Source organism: Leptodactylus fuscus, chromosome 3 (assembly GCF_031893055.1).
Source record: "Leptodactylus fuscus isolate aLepFus1 chromosome 3, aLepFus1.hap2, whole genome shotgun sequence".
In the NCBI taxonomy this organism is placed as follows: domain Eukaryota; kingdom Metazoa; phylum Chordata; class Amphibia; order Anura; family Leptodactylidae; genus Leptodactylus; species Leptodactylus fuscus.
Genome location: NC_134267.1, coordinates 130,539,561 through 130,563,484, shown reverse-complemented (window position 1 = coordinate 130,563,484; position 23,924 = coordinate 130,539,561). Strand labels below are relative to the sequence as shown.

Here is a 23,924-nt window from a genome sequence, read left to right as displayed (position 1 = left end):
TAAGCTAGGAAAATACATTTGGAATTGGTGATTCACTGCAGTGTCTTAAAGTATCACACAGTGAAAACAATTTTAACACTAAGGAGGAGTGTTTGGGAGGGGGTGTATCATATTCATTGTATAGGTCATAAAAATGATCAAGTTACATTATGTTAAAAAGATTCAGTGAAGAGTTATGGCATTTACTTAGGTAGTGTAGTCATGTCTGCCTAATGATCTGAGTGCTGCTCTACACATACTTGGTCATACATAATCGGCATATTGATGTTCCGTTCACTGCAGAGCAGCCAATCCATACAGTATTTCGTCATGCTTGTCAAAAAAAAGGCCAGAGTTGCTGCAGTAGCATAGCAATATAGCAGAGAAGATTCCTTCTGTAATCTGAGTAACAACTGTCTAATCAGTTGCCAGAGGGGGGAGTAGACTGATTCTGTCCATAGCATACTCCAGCTATGTCAAGGGGACATGGGGAAGCAAAAGATGAAGCGTTAGGCTTAAGCCCCATATTGTGAAAACGCAGGGATTTACAGTACCTCTGAAGTGAATGAGATTCTGGCTAGTTCCATTTACATATTGCAGAAAAAATCTGCAGTGGGAAAAAATGCGTTTTTCAAAATTACAGCATGTGAATTATAGCTGCGGAAAAGCTGTGTCTTTAGTAAATTTTAGACTTTTGATACAAAGTAAAAGCTGCATCCCCATGTCTTTGACAGTGTTTGAATATATTTGTTTATTACACAGAACCTATTAGATTGACGAACAAGCATGTTCTGAATGTGTACTAGCACTTTTATGTTTATGACAGATGCTTATGAATAAATGACAATTAGGGTATATTCACACTACAGTTTTTCGTCCATTACTGTAAACCATCACCGGATCAGAGCAATAGACTGAACTACTGACAGGATGACTGATACAGGCAGAACACCCTACATCTGCACCCGATCAGTGTAATGTTCGTGTCCATCCTGTTTGCTCTTCTAATGAAAGATAATAGTTAGGCACGGCTTAGAATAACCAGGCAATGTTCCAATATCACAATAGCTGATGCATCTGAAATATTGTAAAACTGTCTAATCTGATTTTACACATTAGTTTCTGACCAAATATGCACCAACATTTTTGCAGTTTTGGTGCGTTGTGCTGTAGCATTTGTCCATGTAGGCTAAACGGCATACCTTTTACACGTAGACACACCCACTTGTCAGGCAAGAACATCTTCTTAGTAATAGTTTTGTAAGCACCACCCAGTAGTAATTCAACACATAGAACAGACAAGGTCATCAAAGACTTGTTACTTAAGAGAATGTTTAGGGGTGTGCAATGCCTCCCCGAGTGTCAAATAAACTTCCAAATAAAAGATTGCAACACCCTCTACTCTCATAGGAGTAGCCAATGGAAGAGTCTCAGAATAATACAGTCTATTAGTGCAGGCAGCAATGCCATCTTGACTGTTAACAATACGACTAAAGGAGAAGTGAGTTTATACTAAATACAACAACTTCTTTCTAGGTAAAGTGCAGTAACAATCAGTAATGTGTTGTATACCCAGATACTTTGAGGAATCTGTCTAATTATACTTAAAGGGATCCTATCACACACACTTTTTTCCCCTAGGTACCACATCAGAATAGCCTTAAGAAAGGCTATTCATCTCCTACCTTTCGTTGTCTTCTCCGTGCCGTCGTTAGCCTACAATCCTGGTTCTTGTCTGTATGCAAATTAGCTGTCTCGCAGCACTGGGGGCGGGCCTCAGCGCTCAGACAGCACTGGGGGCATCCTCAATGCTGTGAGAGAACTCTGTCCAGGGCCGCCTCCATCTTCTTCAGCAGCATCATCTTCAGCCTCTTCTTCCGGCGGTGGCTTGTAACTTCTAGGCCTCGGGCCTTGGGCAGAACAGACTGCGCATGCCCACAGACCACGAGAAAATGACCCCTTGCACAGTATTTTAAGCAGCCATTTTCTCGTGGCCTGTGGGCTTAAGGCTATTCTGACGTGGTACCTAGAAAAAATAGTGTGCGAATGATAGGATCCCTTTAAGCAATTTAAGAGGGCCTGGGGGATGTTAAGGGGTTGTCCTCAATTTTGTCCATTTTTATTTTTTTTTCTTGCTGTTATTTATACATTTTGTGTGAAAATTGTCATACAAACTTCATTCCAGATTTATAATGAAAATGTCTAATCTGTTCTCTTATAGGTCCAAGATGGGCTTCCTGGAATTTAGGAGTTTTTATTTGCATCCGATGTGCTGGAATTCATAGAAACCTTGGTGTTCATATATCAAGAGTTAAGTCAGTCAACCTGGATCAGTGGACCCCAGAACAAATTCAGGTAACTGTACCAAAAACATCTCTGCACTGTGACAATACAACATATGGTGTTTTTGTGGCAGTATGTTGACTAACCCTTTCTTTCCTGTAACATTTAAGTATTTGAGGATTTATTTTGAGAGGGAGGGGGCGTTCCTCCCTGCTCACACTGGGCAGAAGGGCGTCCCTGGCTAACTGTCAGAAACGCCCTTCTGACTGTAAAGCGCTACGGTACTGGGACCAATAGCGCTTTACCCGAGGCACAGATCGGGAAAGCAGACAGTGCACTGAATTCACTGCACTGTCAGCTTTCTAGCAGTATATAGAACTGCCTGTGCCCAATCTGTTGAAAGGTCCTCTTTAAGGTTGTATTTTATGTTGCTCCGTTAGATCCTGAAATGAAGGTTTATTTCACATGTGTTCTCTCCCCCCCCCCCCCTCCCCCATATAAACCTGTTTGGTGCAAGATTTTATGTCCCTGTCTGACTGGTTGGGTTCGCACCATTGCTGCTACTGAGTTACCTAACCCACAATGTGCATTAAAAAGAAAATGAAACTCATACACGTTAAAGGGATTCATTCGAGTCCACTTTTTGCTAAACCCATGTGTTTCTTAAGGCTGTTCTACCCCTACCTTTAGAAGTCTTCTCTGTGCCGCCATTTGGTATAAATTCCCAGTTTCTTCATTATGGTAATCAATTTTCTCGCAGCACTGGGGGTGTCCCCTGTGCTGCGAGAAAACTCTCCAGCGCTGCTGCCGCCTTATTCTCCGCCTATTAACTTCTGTTCGGCCACAGGAAAATGGCCAACAGCGAATGTCTGTTGGCCATTTTCCTGTGGTCTCTCCTCTTTAAATTTTCAATACTTTTGCAGTTCACCTTGGCGTGCTGAATATAAAATTCTGGGTCACAACCTGACAGGAGCCTATTCTTGACTAATCACTACATGGAGTTAATTATAATTTTTGTGCCTTTTGTTTTTTCACACTCTTTTTGGGAATCGACCAGTTTCTCAATGGGGTTGAGGTCTGTCATGGTTATCTGTCACACTGGAAATATATCTGCCATTGACATGCTGTTTGTGCTGTTCGGTGACTGCTGCAATTAAATATTGTACGGAGTTTCAAGTGTGTGTTTGTCAGGATTATAGGATTTTTTAAAATCTAGATACAAACATGGGAAAAAAATTACTAGAAATTCAAAAAATATTGCGAAAAAAAACAAATGGTAATTTTTTTTACGACTCCATCTTTTTGATATGGTCAGAGACAGTGTTGATGGCCAATTGACCAATAATCATGGGTAACTGTCGTCGTCCTAATTAATAAGGCTGAGTGCCAGCAGTAAGGAAATGACACCACTCACAATGTTGGTATTACTTTCCTCTCTCAGCGGACAGGATGTGCACTGATGCAGTTTATTTAAGGCAAGAGGGGTTAAATAGCAGCAGACAATGGAAGAGAGATAAGAACAGTGTAAGTCCTTGTGTTCCTTCCACACAAAAAGAGGAAGTTTAAGCCGCTCCATATACCTTCTGGCAGTGAGCCAAGCATGTGCTGCAGTTTACACACAAATGGGGTCTTATCCTGGGTGCAGGCGCCATCTTATCATATAGCATCATACTCCAGTCTTAAGCATAAGAAACCTCATCTACCATTCAGCTCTTAAGGATAACAATGTTTTTCATGCATTGCGTGATTATAACTTTCACACTTTCCAATAAAGCATTGATAACATAAGCAGTGCAGATTCTGTGTAAGACTCTAGTTACTGATGACAATATTCTTTTTCTGTGAAAGTGGTGAAACAGGAGGTCAGAGTGAAGGCAGTATATCCCTGCTCAGTCCTTTAGCTTCAATTTCCTAATGTGTTTCATTGTTTCTTCACTGCCAGAGGTCCAGGCTTCTCTATTACGCCGTGTGGATTGGGGCTCTTGGTAACACTATAAATCTTAACAACCGCTTTGCCTATAGCTTAGGCTTACTTTTCAGCCACTCATTTCCCAAAAGTTTTCTGTTTGTGCCTTTTTGTGCTTTGCTCTCGTCAGACGTGAGCCACATATTTATGTTGGGTGCTATTAGCAGAACACGTCTAATCTCCTGGCACAGCAGCTGTGAAATGAAATAGCAATGCCTGGAAGGAGAGCACATCATCAATGCGCTCCACAAACCCCATGAGTGGGGTCCTACATTTACCCCAGAGGAGAACTTCACAAAGATTTTCTTCAAGCCTTTAACTAGTTAGAATCAGATTTGAATGTGTAGCATATTATTCCTTTTCTATACACAGGTTTTTATGACACATAATAAATGGATGTGAAGGATGCAGATATCTTGTTGGGAATGGTTCAGGTTGTAAAGGTTGTGTGTGTGTGTGTGTGTGTGGTTTTTTTTTTTTGTTTTGTTTTTTTCTCCCCTCTTCCTTTTTTTGCGTTTCATTACATCTGTTTAAAGAGATATGAGAACCAGAACAAGAACATTTATTTGATGTGTAAACGGGAAGTCTTGTTTTTGATTAAACTGTCCAACATAGGCACTTCTAGCCTCTGCCCGCGACTTGGTCTGTGGGTTTTTGGCATCAATGATCCGCCTATATTTAGCAAATTGCTGCCATCGATGGTTTGCCTACTCTGGCATTTCAGGAGCTGTTAAGCTGTCATGCTGCTGAACTTGTTCCTCACACTGTGCCTGTGATTGTTGCGGCATTTCAGCAGCTCGCTGGGACACCATATTAATGAGCGTGTTCTTGCTGTTGATGATCTGTATGTCTGGCGTTTCTGCGGCTCTCAAGCTGGCCTGCCTCTGAACTTGTTTCTTGCACTATGCCTGGAATTGTTCCTGCATCTCAGCACCTTGTTGGAGCATCATATAATGAGCATGTTGTTGGTGTTGATGATCCGCCTGCTCTTGCGTTTCGGTAGCAGTCAAGCGGGCCTGCCGCTGAACTCCTTCCTGGCACTGTGCCTGTGATTGTGCTGGCATCTCAGCAGCTCCCTCCACCCCCTCAGCTGCGCTTCAGAAGAACTCTGTGACTTCTGGCTTCCTTCATAGCTGATGAAATTAAATTCTCTTTTTCCAGGCATGTTAAAAACTGGCAAACTGTCAAACCAATTTGGATTAAAGGCGTTTGCCCATATTTGTCAGCACTGCCTGGAGCAGATCAGATAATATGCAAAGGAGTGTGTGTTTACACACAGAGATAACAGCCCTGGCTGAGATTAGGCTGCTGCTAAGAGCTGTTTAATATAGTATATTCATAACTGTTATGAAACAATGTCATTTACCGGGATAAAAAGTAGCCTATATTTTAATCAAGGTTACAATCTATCTATGTGCCAAATTTCATTCAAATCCGTTCAGCCGTTTTTGTGTGATTGAGGAACAAACACAAACATACAAACTTTCACACTTAATAATATTAATAATTAATAATAATATATTATTATTAGGATAAGATAGATAAGCTCATCATACATTAGATAAGTGCTTAAGACCAGGGCCCCACATAGCATAAACATTTAACGTGTGTTTTACTGAAACCTGCAAAGTGGATGGGATTCTGGCTAATCCCATCCACACATTGCCGGAAAAAAATCTGCAGCGCAAATGTTGAAATTTCAAAAACAATCACATTTTTGTAAATTGCAACTTGTCAATTATACTGGTATGGTTTTCCTAGAGGTATAATTGAAGCAGAAAGTGCACGGAGTAAAACTCTGTGGACTCTCTATGGAAAGCGCTGCGGGAAAAAGCGTGATGTGTTTCCGCCACAGTTCTTCCTGCAGTGTCTTTTGGCTGTGGGCTTAGCCTTATGGATCCTGTTGGCTTCAGTGTCGCTGCAGAATTTAGGTGGGGATTTCACCTCTTTTATCTGTGGAATTCAGATTATGGATAGCAAATTTCTCTCCCTCTCACAGGTTGGGAAGAAATCAAGACACTGACACACAGGTATGGTTAGTAAAGCTACTGTGTCAGGGTGTGGCCCTTAACATGCTTTATTTCTAGTAAATCCTGAGACCTTGCCCCTTACATACTAGAAATTATGCATATAGTCAATAGCATGAGGGCAATCCAAACAAAGAACCAGAAAGCATACATTGAACAAATCCTATCAGAAAAAGTAATATTAACAGAGTGACATGCTCTTAACAAAAAATAAAAATAAACAGCCAAAAAAAAAAATAAACATATGAAGGGGGAAATCAGGTTGTAGCGACTAATATAAGCTCTTAGTACATACAGTCTCAAAAGAACCCTAGATTACATACTGGGGTGCCTAACCAGGGGTCCTTCAAATTTAGAGGATGTGTTCCCATTGATGTATGCCACTTGGGGTTAGACCAAGTATGTCACTTCACTGAGGAAATTTGCTGCAATGGCTCCAAAATAGGTGCGTGTACATTAAAGACATAAGCCCATTAGCAGCCTCCCCCTCTGATATCCCCTCCAGAACTATGTATGATTGCCGAGTCAGGGGCACTATGCAAGATTTTACTGTGAAAGCATAGTATAAATATTCGTTAAAGGGACTGTGGAGGGAGATGAAACTGGTACTTTAGTACATAAAAGCTGCAAATTTGGTTGCTCTCTTTAATGGAGGCCAATGAAAATATCACTTTACTAAAGTCCAACAGTTTGGCATAATCCTGAACTTCCTGAGCTTGTCAAACAGAAGTAATTATGGTATGACCTTTTATATTCAGTGGTATTTGCCTCTATCCCTAACTTTATAAAGGAGCCACAGTATGTAACATTTGGGACTGGCTACCAGCAGCAGGAGAGGAACCTTCCAAGGGGCTCCCTCTAAAATCAGACTACTTAATATCTCCATCTGCTGATGATGGACTGCAATGTAATAAAGCCACTGATTTCTCCAATCCCCCCGAACATTTTTATCTTTCTTTAAAAATTACAGCTTTAATCTGTGGGAGTTTCCATATAAGCTATTGAACACCATCTTTTTTTAAGATTACCTTTCCCAACAATGGACGTCTGTGGGCGGCCTTGAAACATTCTAACTTTGGGAGAAAGTTTGAGGGATATGGTTCTGTGAATGGGATGTGACCCATATGCTGAGATATTTGAAAGCCTTTCTACCTGCAGTTGGGTAAAGATGTGCTAAGGAAAGAGAATGAGAAACTGTTCTCTCTGATTTGGATGGTTATTATGGCAAACACTTATGTGGAATAATTTAGTGCTAACTACTACAGTTATACAGTCAGCAGTTTCTTTTCAAACTGGACAATGTCTTATACCTATTACCCAAATCTATGTGGATTGCCCAAATCAGGATTTTTCTGTGGATTTCACCCTTCTTTTAAAAGTAGTTAAATTCACATAAAGAGTTGATTATACTTTGAATTAAATTTGCACCACATATCAATTTCTGCACAGAATTTTTTTTTTTTTTTTTGCAGTGTTGGAAGAAATTTCATAAAATTGCACATATTTTGCCGGTCCTGCAATATGTTGTGAATTTTCTGCAAATCCAGACATAACATCTGTTTTATAATCCACCACACGTGAACATACCTTTAGGGTTGTGACACAAGAGCTAACAGTAGATGAAATAATAATTTCTACGTGGCCCTCAAGGTATTCCAATGACCCCCTTGTGTCCTAGACCTCATATCAAGTCTCCATGTTGGAGTTCTGAGTATGAGATGTTATATTACTTTGCATTATGTGTTTCCCTGGGTATAAATTTGTTATATTTTAATAGATTGCTATTTTCATACCTTTTTGCATTTCACTTCAAGGCAGAGAATATCCCCTGGGATGAGATGACACTGCTGTAATTATCACCAGAGTGAGTATGATATTCTCTCTTATTCCCAGAGGGCCAGACTTTACGCTCTGCGCCTATGCTGGGCTGCCGTTGCAACAATCAGTTGGATCACATTTGTAAATTCCCAACTGGAATAACTCGCGCAGGGATATATCCTCATTCTGTGAAATGGTTATTGTCAGAAATGAAAATACCACACGATAAGAGTTTCATATTAAAAGTCCTTAAAGGGGTATTCTCATCTCAAAAATCCTAAACTGCCACTTTATGTAAATTGAAGAGTTTCCCTGACTACATTGCTTTAGAAAAGCCGCTTCATTTAGTTGCCATGTAAGATTATTCCTCCCAATTTTTCCATAATGTTGTCAAGGTACCCAGCCTGTTATCTCTTAATCTAGAATCTGGAGTCCATGATGTCACTCATTTCTTTCTGGAGTGAGGGGGCTGAGTTCTTGGGTTGCTTGCTTTGAGCTGTTCTGCTAATTGCAGTTTTCTGGACAGTGTCTATTCTTTCTATGTAAACTTTTTTTGTTTTGTTTTGTTTTCCTCTCGAAATCTGTGTAATGTAATTTAAATATATATATATATATATATATATATATATATATATATATATATATATATATATATTTTTTTTTTATGGTAGAGTTGGAAGGGACCTCAAGGGCCATCGGGTCCAACCCCCTGCAAGTGCAGGTTTTCCTAAATCATCCCAGCTATATGTTTATCCAGATTCCGCTTGAAGATTTCCATTGATGGAGCGCCTACCACCTCCCGTGGCAGCCTATTCCACTCTCACTACCCTCACTGTCAGAAAGTTTTTCCTAATGTCTAATCTGTATCTCTTTCCCTTTAGTTTCATCCCATTGCTTCTTGTACTTCCTTGTGCTAATGAGAATAGGGTCGATCCCTCTGCACTGTGACTACCTTTCAGATATTTGTAGACTGCTATTAAATCTCCCCTCAGCCTTCTCTTCTGCAAACTAAACAATCCCAGTTCTTTTAGCCGCTCCTCATAGGACATGGTTTGCAGACCTTCCACCATTTTGGTTGCTCTTCTCTGGACTTGCTCCAATATATCGATGTCTTTCTTGAATTGAGGCGCCCAGAACTGTACACAGTATTCCAGGTGTGGTCTGACCAGGGAAGAGTACAGCGGAATAATGACCTCTCTTGATCTAGATTCAATGCTTGTCTTAATACATCCCAGAATTTTATTAGCCTTTTTTGCAGCAGCACCGCACTGTTGGCTCATGTTGAATTTGTGATCTACTATTATGCCCAAGTCCTTTTCCCCTATGCTATCACTTAGTTCTACTCCTCCCATACTATATATGTTTTTTACATTTCTGTTACCCAGATGTAGAACTTTGCATTTGTCCCTGTTAAATACCATTTTGTTTGCCTCAGCCCATTGTTCCAGCGTGTCTTAAGTCCTTTTGAATACACTCTCTCTCCTCTCTAGTGTTGGCTATTCCTCCTATCTTCGTATCATCTGCAAATTTTATGAGTTCCCCAATAATTCAATCGTCCAGATCATTTATAAAGATATTAAAAAGTACTGGGCCCAGAACAGAGCCCTGCGGCACCCCGCTTTTGACTTTCTTCCAGTTCGATGTGTAGCCATTTAGTATTACTCGTTGTGCCCGATCATTAAGCCAGTTGTGAATCCACCTAACTGATTTTTTGTCAAAGCCATACTTAATCATTTTTTCAATAAGAAGGTTATGTGATACTTTATCAAATGCCTTACTGAAGTCAAGATATCCTATGTCCACGGCATTCCCTTGGTCCAACCATTCAGTGATTTTGTTGTAGAAGGAAATCAGGTTAGTCTGACAAGATTTATTGGTCAGAAAGCCGTGCTGGCTCTGGTTAATTAATGCCTTCCCGTCCAGGTACCGAAGTAAATGTTCCTTGACAATTTGCTCAAAGATTTTTCCTGCTATCGAGGTCAGACTTGCCGGCCTGTAATTTCCTGGATCGTCCCTTTTCCCCTTTTTGTAGATGGGGACAACATTTGCCCTTTTCCAATCTAAAGGGACCACTCCTGTTTCCCATGACTTACCGAAGATTATAGCAAGGGGTTCTGTTATTTCCTCTGCTATCTCTTTCAGGACTCTAGGGTGTAAATCATCTGGTCCTAGGGACTTGGTTTCCTGTAACTTGGCTAAGTGCTCTCTTACCAGACCTTCGCTTATAGTCAGCTTGGAGTCCTCCTTCCCCTCATCTCCATCACCATTAATGTCGATATTTCCATTAGTTTCTTGGGAGAAGACGGATACAAAATATGAATTTAGTAGCTCCACCTGCTGTTCCACCATGTTAACTGTTTCTCCTTTGTCATTCTTCAGGACTCCAATGGTCTCCTTCACTTTTCTTTTGCTTTTAACATATCCCCAAAATCCTTTTACCTTACTCTTTGCCTCTTTTGCAAGCTTCAATTCGTGTTCAGCCTTAGCTCCTTTGATGCTTGTCTTGCAGAGTCTGCAGACTGCTGTGTACTCTTCCTTAGGTGTAGTTCCCATCTTCCACTTTTTGTATGTTTCCTTTTTAGCAGGTTATGTAATTTTTTGGTCATCCATCTTGATATTTTTAGGTGCTTCCCATTTTTCTTCCTTCTAGGTATTGTTCGTTCCTGTGCTTTAATGATTTCCCTACGAAAGATTTCCCACCCTTCATGTGCATATTATAGTAAGGATATCTTTCTTGGTAAAAGTAATGTATATATCGACTGAGGTACTTCATACTGTCCAGTTCCTCAGTCAGTCAGCCAGCTTGTTAAAGAATACAGGAAGTAAGAAGAAAAGAGAGCAGGCAAACTGGTGAAAAGAAAGATGGGAAAATCTTATTTCCCCTGCAGAACAATTCTTCTCAGTTGCGCTGGATCTTTAAAGAGGTTCTATTATTAGAATCCCTTTTTCTATAAAGACCACATCGTAATAGCCATTATAAAGGCTAGTCTTCTCCTTTCTTTATTATTCTGATCTGCACTGCCATTTCTGTGAACTCTTTTTTTTTTTTTTCCATATGCAAATGAGTCTTCAGAAAGCAGAAGGGGCATCCCCCTGTGCTCTCCGAAGACTCTCCAGCTACGCCTTTGCCTTCTTCTCTCAACTTCCTCTACGTCACGGCATCGGCTGCGCATATCCGTTTGGCCTTTTTCCTGTACTCTTGCATGAGCATCCATTTGGCCATAGGAAAATGGCCGAACTGACATGCACAGCTGAGGACACAGCAAAGAGGTGATTGGGAGAAGAAGACAGAGGTGTCTGAAGACTTATTTGCATATGGAAAAAAAAAAATAATTCACAAACTGCGGCATGGATCAGAATAATAAAGGTAGGAGAAGAATAGCTTTTATAAAGGCTATTCTGACGTGGTTCTTATAGAAAAAAGGACTCTAATGATAGAATCTCTTTAAAAAGCTGATCCATGGGGTTCCCAGATGTTTCACACCTAAGGATCTTACTGTAACTTAAGTGACTAAGCATTGATCACGAAAATTATGATTAAACTTATAGACAACATGCTGAAAAATTGTCTAGTTTTCATCTGTCTATAGAACTCTTCTATTACTGTACTTAATGTTGTAAATATCAGCCAAGCCATGGCTCCTTTAGCTTGGTAATGTAACCATCAAGATTGCCCTTGTGGTTTTCCAGGCTTTGTCTCTTTAAGTTGCATAGCCTGCATATAGTGTAATTGGCTAGCTCAGGAGGCTTCCATGCATGTTTAACACTTGGTGTTGTGTTCTGTATCCATTGCCTGCTAATTAAGCTGAGTAGACTTTTCCTCTTGAGTCCTCCTTCTCCACTAAGATAGATTAGGCAGCTGATAGCTCTTGGCACACTTGACGGATTCATCCATCAACATGTTTCTGAAAATATTACTCTAATAATTATCTCTTTGTATCTAAATCATTGTGTAGGTTTTTTCACTCTCGTCTCTGAAAAGTTCTCATACAATTTTAAACTGGATGTAAAAGAAAACCTTTCTAAATAGGTTTTTGATTTTAGTCAGACATTCACATTTAATGTGTGTGTATATAATAATAAAAAAAATAATATAATATAAACATATTATATACTATCTATCTATCTATCTATCTATCTATCATCTGTATAGAAACTCACCATGTACCAGTCATTGCAAAGGGACTACACCATGGCCACCTACCTTGAGAGAGTACCCCACCTCAAACACAGACAGACCCTGAGCCGGTACAGACTGAGCGCCCACATCCTGGAGATGGAGACGGGGCGACACAGGCAGATGTACAAGCCACGGGAAAACAGACTGCGCCAGCACTGTGACCAGGGGGCCCTAAAACATGAGGCCCACTTCCTGCTACACTGCACCAAATACTCAGCTGTGAGGGCCGTCTACTTCCAAAGACTCTCTGCCCACATCCCAGACTTCACATCTGCAGACGAGAAGAGGAAACTCTACATCCTACTGGGAGAAGAGGAGACCACTGTGGAGATCACTGCCCAATACGTGTCCAGCTGTCACCAACTAAGAGGGGTGTGGGGTGGGTGATTTGGGGTATAACAGTCCGTGGGGTCTCATTTTCCTCTTAGTTGGTGACAGCTGGACACGTATTGGGCAGCGATCTCAGTGGATCCCTTCTCCCAGTAGGATGTAGAGTTTCCTCTTCTCATCTGCATTTGTGAATTCTGGGATGTGGGCAGAGAGTCTTTGGAAGTAGACGGCCCTCACTGCTGAGTATTTGGTGCAGTATAGCAGGAAGTGGGCCTCGTCTTCTAGGACCCCCTGGTCATAGAGCTGTTACATTCTGTTCTCCTATAGCTTATATGTCTGCCTGTGTCGCCCTGTCTCCATCTCCAGGCTGTGGGTGCTCAGTCTGTACCAGCTCAGGGTCTGTCTATGTTTGGGGTGGGGTATTCTCTCCAGGTAGGTGGCCATGGTGTAGTCCCTTTGCAATCACTGGTACACGGTGAGTTTCTTGGAGTTATTTATTGCACTTCTCCATTCTTTGATGTACCGCTCTTTGTCTCTCTCAATGGCTCCTTTTATTTGAGCCTTGTTCAGGGCATGTTGGGGGTTTTGGCTTGACAGATGGCTAATGTTTGGTTGGGGGGTGTCGGGTTTGCTCAGGACTCTGTGACTCAGCCAGGCTTGGTGGTGGTAAGAGCCAGGGCTGCTGCCCTGTATGTGTGTCCAGAATGATAGCGCCCTCTTCTGCATGGTGAGCCATAGGGGGAACCTGCCTAGCTTTGCCCGGAATCCCATGTTGGAGGTGCTGCAATGGACATGGAGGAGGTACTTGCAGAACTCTAGGTGGAAGGTCTCTGTTGGGCTGAAATCCCACTTTGACTGGTCTGGGTAGGTGGCTGGGCCCCAAACCTCGCTGCTATAGAGAAGGATTGGAGCGATGACTGCGTCGAATATCTTCAGCCAGACCCTTGTCAGTCGTTTCAGGTGGTACAGCTGTCTTCTGATGGCGTAGAAGGTTCTGCAGGCTTTTCCTTTCAGGGTTTCCATTGCTGCTTTGAAGCTTCCTGATTGGTTGAGCTCCAGCCTCAGGTAGGTGTAGCTGTTGGTTTTCTCCACTGTGGAGCTGTTCAGTGTGAATTGTGGGGTGAAGGCTTTGTTGTGGCCCTTCTTCTGAAATACCATGACTTTGGTCTTCTTGTGGTTGATGGGGCTCAGTTTGGATATCAGTGAAAAACCTACGATCGGTTGTTATGGAGACCTGGAGTAAAGCTGTGTGACTGTGACCTTGTGTAACAGTGTCATCTACAGCGCCCTGCCCCGTTAAAGCTGACCTACAGCAGTGAAGAAAAATGACTGGGTTGCTATGGAAATCTGGAGTAAAGCTCTGGTGTGTGATACTGTGTGCTGAGCCGCATATCTAATCCTGCGGCGTGTGGTACTGTGTGCTGAGGCGCATATCTAATCCTGCGGCGTGTGGTACTGTGTGCTGAGGCGCACATCTGATCCTCCGGTGCATGGTACTGTGTGCTGAGGTGCATATATAATCCTCCGGCGTTTGGTACTGTGTGCAGACGCGCATATCTAATCCTCCAGCGTGTGGTACTGTGAGGAGGTGTGTATCTAAGTCTCCGGTGTGTGGAACTGTGTGCTGATCTTCGTATCTAATCCTCTGATGCATGTATCTCAGTTTGGATATCAAATATAAAAAAACGAGAGTCTTCAGTAGATAATACCTTTTTTAATGGCTAACTCATAATGATGACAGAATATAACGTTTCAAAGCGCTTTGGCTTCTTCTTCAGATATAACTAAGAACAATTACTGAAGGTTGCATATTTATGTACAATAGGACACATAGGGATAGGATTTCAGGAGGGAGGGGGATGAGGAGAAGAGGCTTTTTAGTATATACATGTAAACAATACACATGGATGTAGGGATACAGTTGCTGTCCCGTTTGGTGGAGATAGGGTCCCCCCCCCCCCTTCCCGTCTTACAGGTAAGTAATAGAGCTCCACACGTGCAAAATGTGTTCAAACTGGTAATTTATTGTAGGGTATAAGTAGGTAAGTACTTTCGGTCTTTTTTCGACCTTCCTCAGACTCTGTTAACAATGCAATGTAACTCAGAAGAGCGATGCTGTAGGATCTTATCCAGTATACCTCCCATCCGTCCGGGCCCACAAATAGTTAAATGAAGGCTAATATTAGCGGAGGTGCGCAGCAGGGAAGAGCCGATGGCTATATGAAAAATGCGCCATTTTTCATATAGCCATCGGCTCTTCCCTGCTGCGCACCTCTGCTAATATTAGCCTTCATTTAACTATTTGTGGGCCCGGACGGATGGGAGGTATACTGGATAAGATCCTACAGCATCGCTCTTCTGAGTTACATTGCATTGTTAACAGAGTCTGAGGAAGGTCGAAAAAAGACCGAAAGTACTTACCTACTTATACCCTACAATAAATTACCAGTTTGAACACATTTTGCACGTGTGGAGCTCTATTACTTACCTGTAAACAATTCACAGTTCCCATGTTCTTTTCTTTATGGCTGTCTTAGTTCAGTGATTTCTATAGCTTGACATGAACCCATGTGAGACATTCATTCCATTCTCCAGAGTGTTAAATAGACGAATTCATGAATACAAGTGCATGACCCTGTTTCCTTGATTTAAAATTCCCTCTTAAAATCAAAATTTTCATGTCATTGGTGATATTATGATCTTCACTGCAGAAATGTTTTGGCATGGGAAAGTCCATTCTCTGTTCTCTAATTGTATGGTGATGTGCGTTCATTCTCATTCTGAGCTTCTGACCAATCTCTCCAACATACAGCTTTTCAGTGGAACATTTGGTGCACATTATTAAATACACTACATTAGGTGTGTTACAGGTGAAAGTACCTGGGATTTTAAAATATAAAATACATGTGCATAATGTCCATTTTGAAAAGTAATTGCTTTCTGATCCTAAATGTGGTGCTTGGCAGCCCTGTGGACAGTTGTGTGGACTCTTTGCACACTTAATTCATTCTCGTGATGAAAATCCTTCAGTTTGTGAATGTCAATATGAATGCATGTAAACAGGGCACTCTGATAAAGTAAGGAGTGTGACGTACATGTGGGGCCATTGAATCATAATTAGCTGCCGCTGTAGACCAAGGCGCCCTCCCTTATACTGTAATTGAAATCTCATTACTGTTGAAAGTGAAGTGGAGATGTCATTTGTGATGCAGTGGGGAAAATGACTGAAACCTATACTCTGCTCACAAATTTATTATACAAGTCATTGTCAATCTGTACTCTTTATGTGACCATTTTTGACCTTTTTCATTTAGTTCTTTTTGTTTTTCACAATTCACATGTTTTCCAATCTTAATACAACAGTTGGGTGATTTTTTTTTTTGTGTGTGTTTATGTATATATGTGTATGTGTGTGTAGATAGATAGAGATATATATATATATATATATATATATATATATATATATATATATATATATATGTAGATATATATGTAGATATATATGTAGATATATATGTAGATATATATGTAGATATATATGTAGATATATATGTAGATATATATGTAGATATATATGTAGATATATATGTAGATATATATGTATATATATATGTATATATATATATAATTATTTTTTTTCATACAGAAATTATGCAAAAGACTTTTACTTAAGAAATAATAAAAAAAAAAGTCCATAATATAGTAAGTCTTGGTTCCAACCCACATAACACTTATTGAACTGTTTGTAAAATTTATGTTCATTGTTAGTGGTATATACGTTATATTAGTCTTTCTTTATTCAAGGAAATACTTATTATTTCACTTGCTGCAAATAATTTTTCATCGGGAAAATAGTTTTTAATGTGGCATATTACATACAGCTATGCAGCCATCTCAAGCCTTGTCCACAGAGCAAACCTTTCTGAAGGCTCGCTGAATGGAGAGTTTTTATCTACAAGCAGCTTTACTTGTGTGAGTAATGTATGGATTTCCATTGGTCTCTATTGGATTTCACTTTATGAATGGAGTTCATAAAATCTTGTCATCTGTACAGATAGCTGTTAGCTTGATATTGGAAAACGGTTTGCAATTTTCTAATGTTATGTATATGGTAATAACACCTTTTGTAATTTTTTTCTTCTAGTGCATGCAAGACATGGGAAACACAAAAGCTAGACTGCTGTATGAAGCAAATCTTCCTGAAAACTTTAGAAGACCTCAGACAGACCAGTATCCTTTATACTTGTATTAATGAAAGTTGTTCATGGACCCTGTTGGTATACGTGAGTGGGTGCTAAATTAAAGTGTTACATATATAAGTAACCTCTAACAGTAATAACTATCTAACTATCTACTTTCACATTAAAGTTACGGCTCCATTCCGAATTTCATTTTTAATGCGGTTTGTGTCGCCAAACAATAACCATAAACTTTGGGCTATAGTCAAATGCTAAAGGGCATAACTAACTATTAATCAAAGGTAATACCTTACTACAAAAATGCTAAAGATAGTATGCAAAAATCCTGGAAGCCTTAAATTGATATCAAAATAAGCAAAATGACATATTAAATCAGGGGTCCTCAAAATTTTCAAACAGGGGCCAGTTCTCTGTCCCTTAAACCACTGGAGGGCTGAAATACAGTTTTTTTTTTTTTTAAAAATGTAAGATTGTATGCTCCACAGTAGCGCCCCCCCCCCTTCACAGTATTATACGCTCCTCACTACGCCTCCCCCCCCTTCCTCCCCACACACAGTATTATATGCATTTGCACATACCCCGTTAGGGAGTGATCCTGGCGACGGCGGGCTGGACAAATGTCCTCAGCGGGCCAAATTTGGTGAAGATCGGTGCAGTCGTTTGGTTGCGCATAAAGAACAGACAGACAGAAAGAAATCCATTTTTATAAGTTAAATCTCAAAACAAAAAGGAATAACGACACCGAGCAATCATAGTGTAGTAAATCCTGCAATTAGAAATGTCCTAATAAGTGGTGAACGCTCACCTTTAACGGTTGTGAATCAAAGTCACAACTCTGTATTCACATGTATAACCGGAGTGTCCACCTCGGGTTCAGCAGCAGTGATCCCAACACCTCAAAGGATGTACGTGTATAGAGAAGAAAGGACCAAGTCTCAGATTTGGTGTCAATCTGGAAAATAAGGAACTGCGCTCCCCTTTTTGATTTGGTAAAAAATGGTTTTATTGGTAAACTCACACACAACGCGTTTCGGGCGTCCAACTACGTCCAAACCGTTTTTTTACCAAATCAAGAAGGGGAGCGCAGTTCCTTATTTTCCAGATTGACACCAAATCTGAGACTTGGTCCTTTCTTCTCTATTTTTATAAGATATAAAAATTATTTGCAGTAATATTGAGATCTATATAGTATAAACAGTTGAAAAATATTATACATTCACTTTGTATATAACATATGTTTTAGGTATAGAATATCCAATTCAGTTGGAGATGTATAGCATTAATCAATATAGCGCAATATTTTGAGCAAAATTCATTCATGTCCTGAATGCAGTTCCACAGAGAAATGACAGATGACATAGGCTAAGGCTGAGTTCACACTTGGTTTTTTTGGTCCGGAATTTGCCGTGGAGGCCGCCTCAGATTCCAGACAAAAAATGAGTAGCCGCAACTGGATGCCGGTGCAGTGAGGGAGTGTCTTCAGGCTGACGTAGAGCCGCAGCATCCGCCTGAAGAATGAACATTCTGACAAAAAAAACCCGTGTGAACTCAGGCTAAGACAGGGTCCAGGTGAGAGGCCTTCTGGAGTGGATACGACACCTGCAGCATGTAGTTGACTGCAACTGGCTTTAAATAGTGAAAAGCAATAGCTACTAAAAGTTGGAAGTGTTAATTTCTGCTTGCAGAAGTAAAAAGTAGAACAAAAAAAATTATTCATCAATAAGCCTAAAAAGTTAGAAACTTTATTCACCCATTTTTACATGTTTCAGGCATGGCTACACCTTTAAAAAAAACAAAACACAATCCTGTAAGATGTAGTTAGAAGTGTATGATTTGTGCAATGCATTATCGTATTATGAAAGTTTTTGGCCTAATTGGCCCTAAATCTCAATCTCTGGAGAAATACTTGAGAACCGCCACTGAAAGACAAGCCTGCATTGTGTTGTATCAAGGTGTGTCAAGTAATATTGCCATTCTACCTTCTCTATTTCTGGCTCCTCTTTACCATCTTGACCTGATCTTCCATGCTTTGAGGAACGAACATGACATTGGATTATTAACTCTATCTTGATTATCCCTCTTTTTATAGTAATTATTGTAAGCTTTTGTATTTCTAGGCCATCTTTGGTGCACTTAGAATAAAATGAATTAAAGAGGAAGGAAATGAAAGTGGTTTAATGGATCATGATGGGAAAGTCAGAAGTTATGTGTCACCAAGTCCGCGTTGTTCTTTTCTGTATATTGCCAATGTTGGAGCCTTGCACTCCTTAAGAAACTCACATTAGTATTGGGAGAAGCTTAGAAGAAAGCGATAGGGTTACTAAACCATTACCTGATGGTATATTTTATCGGCATAGTACAAAATGACACATTAACCTAGCCTTTGATTTGAAGTGTATTTGCCAGTCCTTTTTGTGTTGTCTGAGCTGTAATCACGTTCTTACCATTGTTTTATATTATAGGTCAGGACCTTGCCATCTCTATATTTGTAATTCTGAGAGGTGGATAATTTGGACTCTTCAGACGTGACCTATCTGTCATCGGCACGCTTTTATGTAGAATTGCGTATTAGGTTCCTGATTGCCATTAATGCACCCTAGCTGTCATGCCTGCTGAGCTTGAACATCATTTGACCAGCGCCACCTCACCCAGATGGCGTACTCTTAATTGTCAAGATGTAACTGTTAAGGGGCCCACATCGCTCCTGTAGTAATTTACCTCTCTAGGACTTGATAATCTCTGTAAAGTAAAAGTAATTTCATATGTAGGGATGGAATAGGATAATTTCTCTTGTGGGATGCAGTTAATTATAGTCCGCACATACCATTAAATGACAAATGATAGTTTTACATTAAGCTCTCCATTATTAGGATTTCAGGTCTTATCGCAAAATTTTAATTACTTTAGTTTCCCGAGATCTATTGTGCAGCAGACCTAATCAACAGTTCTGTTCCTTTGAGGTTGTTTGATCTTTTCAAAGTTGCTCTGTTGTCAATGGAAAGTGCCTGCAAATGTAAGATTTACTTCACTATGATTTACTTTTCTATGGGCTAAATGGTAATTTAATTGTCTCCGCACTCGTAATGTGCAGCTGAAGACAAAATGCATATTTAATCAGGGCTCCAGCTCGAATGAAAATGTGAACGCTGTGTGCCACCTAGCCTTCCCCGTAGGGCTCATGCTAATTTTATTGTTGGGGTGAACAAGAAATTGGTGAAGATGACTTTTTTTTTTTTTTTTCCTATTCTACTTTATATTCAGGTTGATATTTTTGTCTCCTACATAAGATAAATGTTACTGCCTGCATGGATAAAGCACACCTCCAATTATAAAACAACTTTTCTTAAGATGTTTATCAAGTTTCCTATATTTACATTTCATTTAAGAAAATCTGTTTCCTTCTCCACTCATTAGGTTGTGCTTCTTTTCTTTATCAGTTTGATTATTTTTTTTATCCAGTTTGTACTCTGCTTACACACAGATGTCTATGGAGAGGGTTGGGGGAAGTGTTGAAGTTCAGGTACCCAAACCCACAATGTTCGGCACAGTCCTGGACTGTGCGGTTCGGGTTTGCTCATCACTAGCGATGAGGAATTTATGATCATAAAATCTTAGCATTGCTCTCTTCCCCAATCTTTATTACCATTACCCTAATAGCAATGTTAATCTTGCTATTTACTTGAGATATTTATCTCCCCGATTGAAGTGTTTCTCATGGTCGTAGGGCACCTGTTTTCATAGATCGTTCATAGTCTTGAATATATTTAGTGACTTGGGGAAACAGGACACGTTCATAAATGAGAAACCGTTCTGTTGAAAAAGACGTGTGAATAACCCTATAAACTTTTTTTTTTTTTTTTTTAAATGGCCCTTATAAAGCCCTTTTTCATGTTCACTTGAGTAGAGCCTTATGTGTGTGACCTCCACAGGCATCATACTCTTGGCAGATTTCACCAGATATAGTTGAATCTAGAGATGAGCGAGTAGTGAAATATTGGAAAATTCGATTCGAGCAGTCCTCCATATTCGATTCGAATATTGAATCCTATTATAGTCTATGGGAAAAACATGCTCGTTTCAGGGAAACCAAAATTCAACCAACTAGAGTCACTAAGTCCACAATGACACCTCAGGAAATGATGCCAACACCTCTGGAATGCAACTGGGACAGCAGGGGAAGCATGCCTGGGGGCATCTAACAAGCCCAAGTCACTATTATTATTAATTATTATTATTATTATTATTTACATTTTTTTCCCCCCAATTCCTATGTTGTCCTAGCACCTGTCCCACCTCCCCTGCATAGTTATTGGTGTAAAATAAAAATAAAAAAACGCCAGGGAAGGGGGGGGGGGGAGATTCATGCAGGGTTCTTCTGTCCGCTTGAGAAGTCGGACATCTTCTCTTGCGGACAGGGAAGGACGGGCACGGAGTGCAAAAGAACGCACCCGATGCCCATTCAAGTGAATGACAGGTGTCACGGACACATCTAGTGTCCGCTCCTAGTGTCCGTGACAGATTTTGAGCGGACACTACATGTCGGACACCGACGGTAGTGTGAACGCTCCCTTAAAGAGGACCTTTCACCACTTTTGGGCACATGCAGTGTTATATACTGCCAGAAAGCCGACAGTGCGCTGAGTTCAGCGCACTGTCGGCTTTCCCGATCTGTGCCCGGTGTAAAGAGCTTACGGTGCCGGTACCGTAGTGCTCTATGGTCAGAAGGGCGTTTCTGACCATTAGCCAGGAACATCCTTCTGCCTCGCGGCGCCAATCACGCTGTACTGTGGAGCGGGGAGGAACGCCCCCTCCCTCTGCTCACACAGCTCGTCCATAGACGAGCATTATCAGGAGCGGGAGGGGGGAGTTCCTCCCCGCTCCACAGCACAGCGCGATTGGCGCCGCAAGGCAGAAGGACGTTCCTGGCTAATGGTCAGAAACGCCCTTCTGACCATAGAGCACTACGGTACCGGCACCGTAAGCTCTGTACACCGGGCACAGATCGGGAAAGCCGACAGTGCGCTGAACTCAGCGCACTGTCGGCTTTCTGGCAGTATATAACACTGCATGTGCCCAAAAGTGGTGAAAGGTCCTCTTTAAGGACACAAACGGACACAAACTGACAACAAATGAAATCCCATTGAAATGAATGGAAATTGTAACGGACACAGCTAGTGTCCGTTGCTAAAATCTTGAACGGACAGTAGCAACGGACACTGCAGTCGGACACCAACGGTAGTGTGAACGCCCCCTTACAGATTGGTTTGTGCTTCATCATCTGGTTGATGGAACTCTGGGCTTGTCACGACGTCTTGTCCAGTATGACAGAGACAGCAGGCAGACCTGCCATAGATCCTCCATGAAGGACCACCACTCGCCACCACCTCGACCGCCCACAATGGCCCAGACGTGTGTGTGTGTGTGTGTGTGTGTGTGTGTGTGTGTCTATCGTTCATGAGAAGGGGGTGTTGCCTTCTATCTTGCTGCTTTGTAGGGGCCTCTCTAAAATGGTGTACGCTAACCACACCCATGTACCAAAATATAGAAGAGTGAAGTCAGCAGAGTATTAACACTATGTATGCCATGATATTGTAATCTCATAATATTTAACACAGAGATATGCAGTTAAATATCATGTGTAATATGGCCAGCTTTCTTCAAATTTTGAGAACCTGGTGATGACAAAATTGGTAAAATGTAGTCTGTTCAAATATTTTAATGTGTCTGTCGCTAATTGTGAGAAATGACTAAAAAAAAAAACGTCTGGGGCCACACGGTGGCTCAGTGGTTAGCACTGCAGCCTTGCAGCACTGGAGTCCTTGTGTTCAAATCCCGCCAAGGGCAGAAAATCATCTGCAAGGAGTTTGTATGTTCTCCCCGTGTTTGCATGGATTTCCATCCCATATTCCAAAAAAGACATACTGATAGGGAAAAATGTACATTGTTAGCTCTATGTGGGGGCTCACAATCTAAATTAAAAAAAAAAAAAAAAAAAAAAGTCTAAATAATGGTGCAAACAAGACTGTAACCATGGAAACTCATGTTCATGTAAATGGCAGGTTCAGTGTAAATGTCTATTCTTAACATTTACTTTGGTTATAATTTTTCACAAAAATGTTTCAAATCATTTAGCCAGAGCCTTTGTCAAAACATATTTAAAGAACAATTGTCCTCCAACTCTTCAGGTTACTACGATGACAAATTACAGCATTTGCTTTTCGCATGTGATATGTTGAAGACCTCCATACATGCGATTCTCTTCACATTTCATATGTTTCTGTTGTCAAGGTCATCTTGTAGATTGTAAACAATTGCTTGTGCCGCAGTAATTGGGTATTAAGAAGCCATTAGAGATAACTGGCACGAAATTAAAATTCCAGTCTTGATGACAACTGCCATAATGGATTTAATATTTGGCTTCTTGTCAGCACTCGTAACTCTTATCTCTCTATATTTCTGTAGCTTTATGCTCTTCTATTTAGTATGTATCCAGTAGACATTGATCGACCATCACTGAGGCTTGCAGAGATCGACAGCATCTGTGAAAACTCAATGCCTTCTGCTGTACCCCTCTGGCACCTGGCTCAAGTGTGAAAGGGGTTATCCTTTTAAAAAAACAATATTTTTAAACTAAGCCCCCTTCCAGCTTTTTAATATGTTTATTAAACATATTTAATATTTAGACATTATTATTAGAGATGAGCGAACAGTGTTCTATCGAACTCATGTTCGATCGGATATTAGGCTGTTCGGCATGTTCGAATCGAACACCGCGTGGTAAAGTGCGCCATTACTCAATTCCCCTCCCACCTTCCCTGGCGCCTTTTTTGCTCCAATAACAGCGCAGGGTAGGTGGGACAGGAACTACGACACCGGTGACGTTGAAAAAAGTAGGCAAAACCCATTGGCTGCCGAAAACATGTGACCTCTAATTTAAAAGAACAGCGACGCCCAGCTTCGCGTCATTCTGAGCTTGCAATTCACCGGGGACGGAGGTTTCCGTCCAGTTAGCTAGGGGTTAGATTCTGGGTAGGCAGGGACAGGCTAGGATAGGAAGGAGAAGACAACCAACAGCTCTTATAAGAGTTAAATTCCAGGGAGAAGCTTGTCAGTGTAACGTGGCACTGACGGGCTCAATCGCC

At 40.9% G+C, this 23,924-nt stretch overlaps 1 protein-coding gene across 2 annotated transcripts in view; it reads left to right on the top strand.

Moving 5' to 3' along the window:
* The window catches only part of SMAP1 (small ArfGAP 1), a 151,994-nt gene that overhangs the window by 20,548 nt on the left and 107,522 nt on the right, over positions 1-23,924 (top strand). For both annotated transcript variants that reach the window (XM_075268358.1, XM_075268359.1), the window contains exons 2-3: positions 2,201-2,334; positions 16,728-16,813. In XM_075268358.1, coding sequence (XP_075124459.1) covers positions 2,201-2,334; positions 16,728-16,813 — 220 coding nt within the window. The remainder of the gene's footprint in view (positions 1-2,200; positions 2,335-16,727; positions 16,814-23,924) is intronic.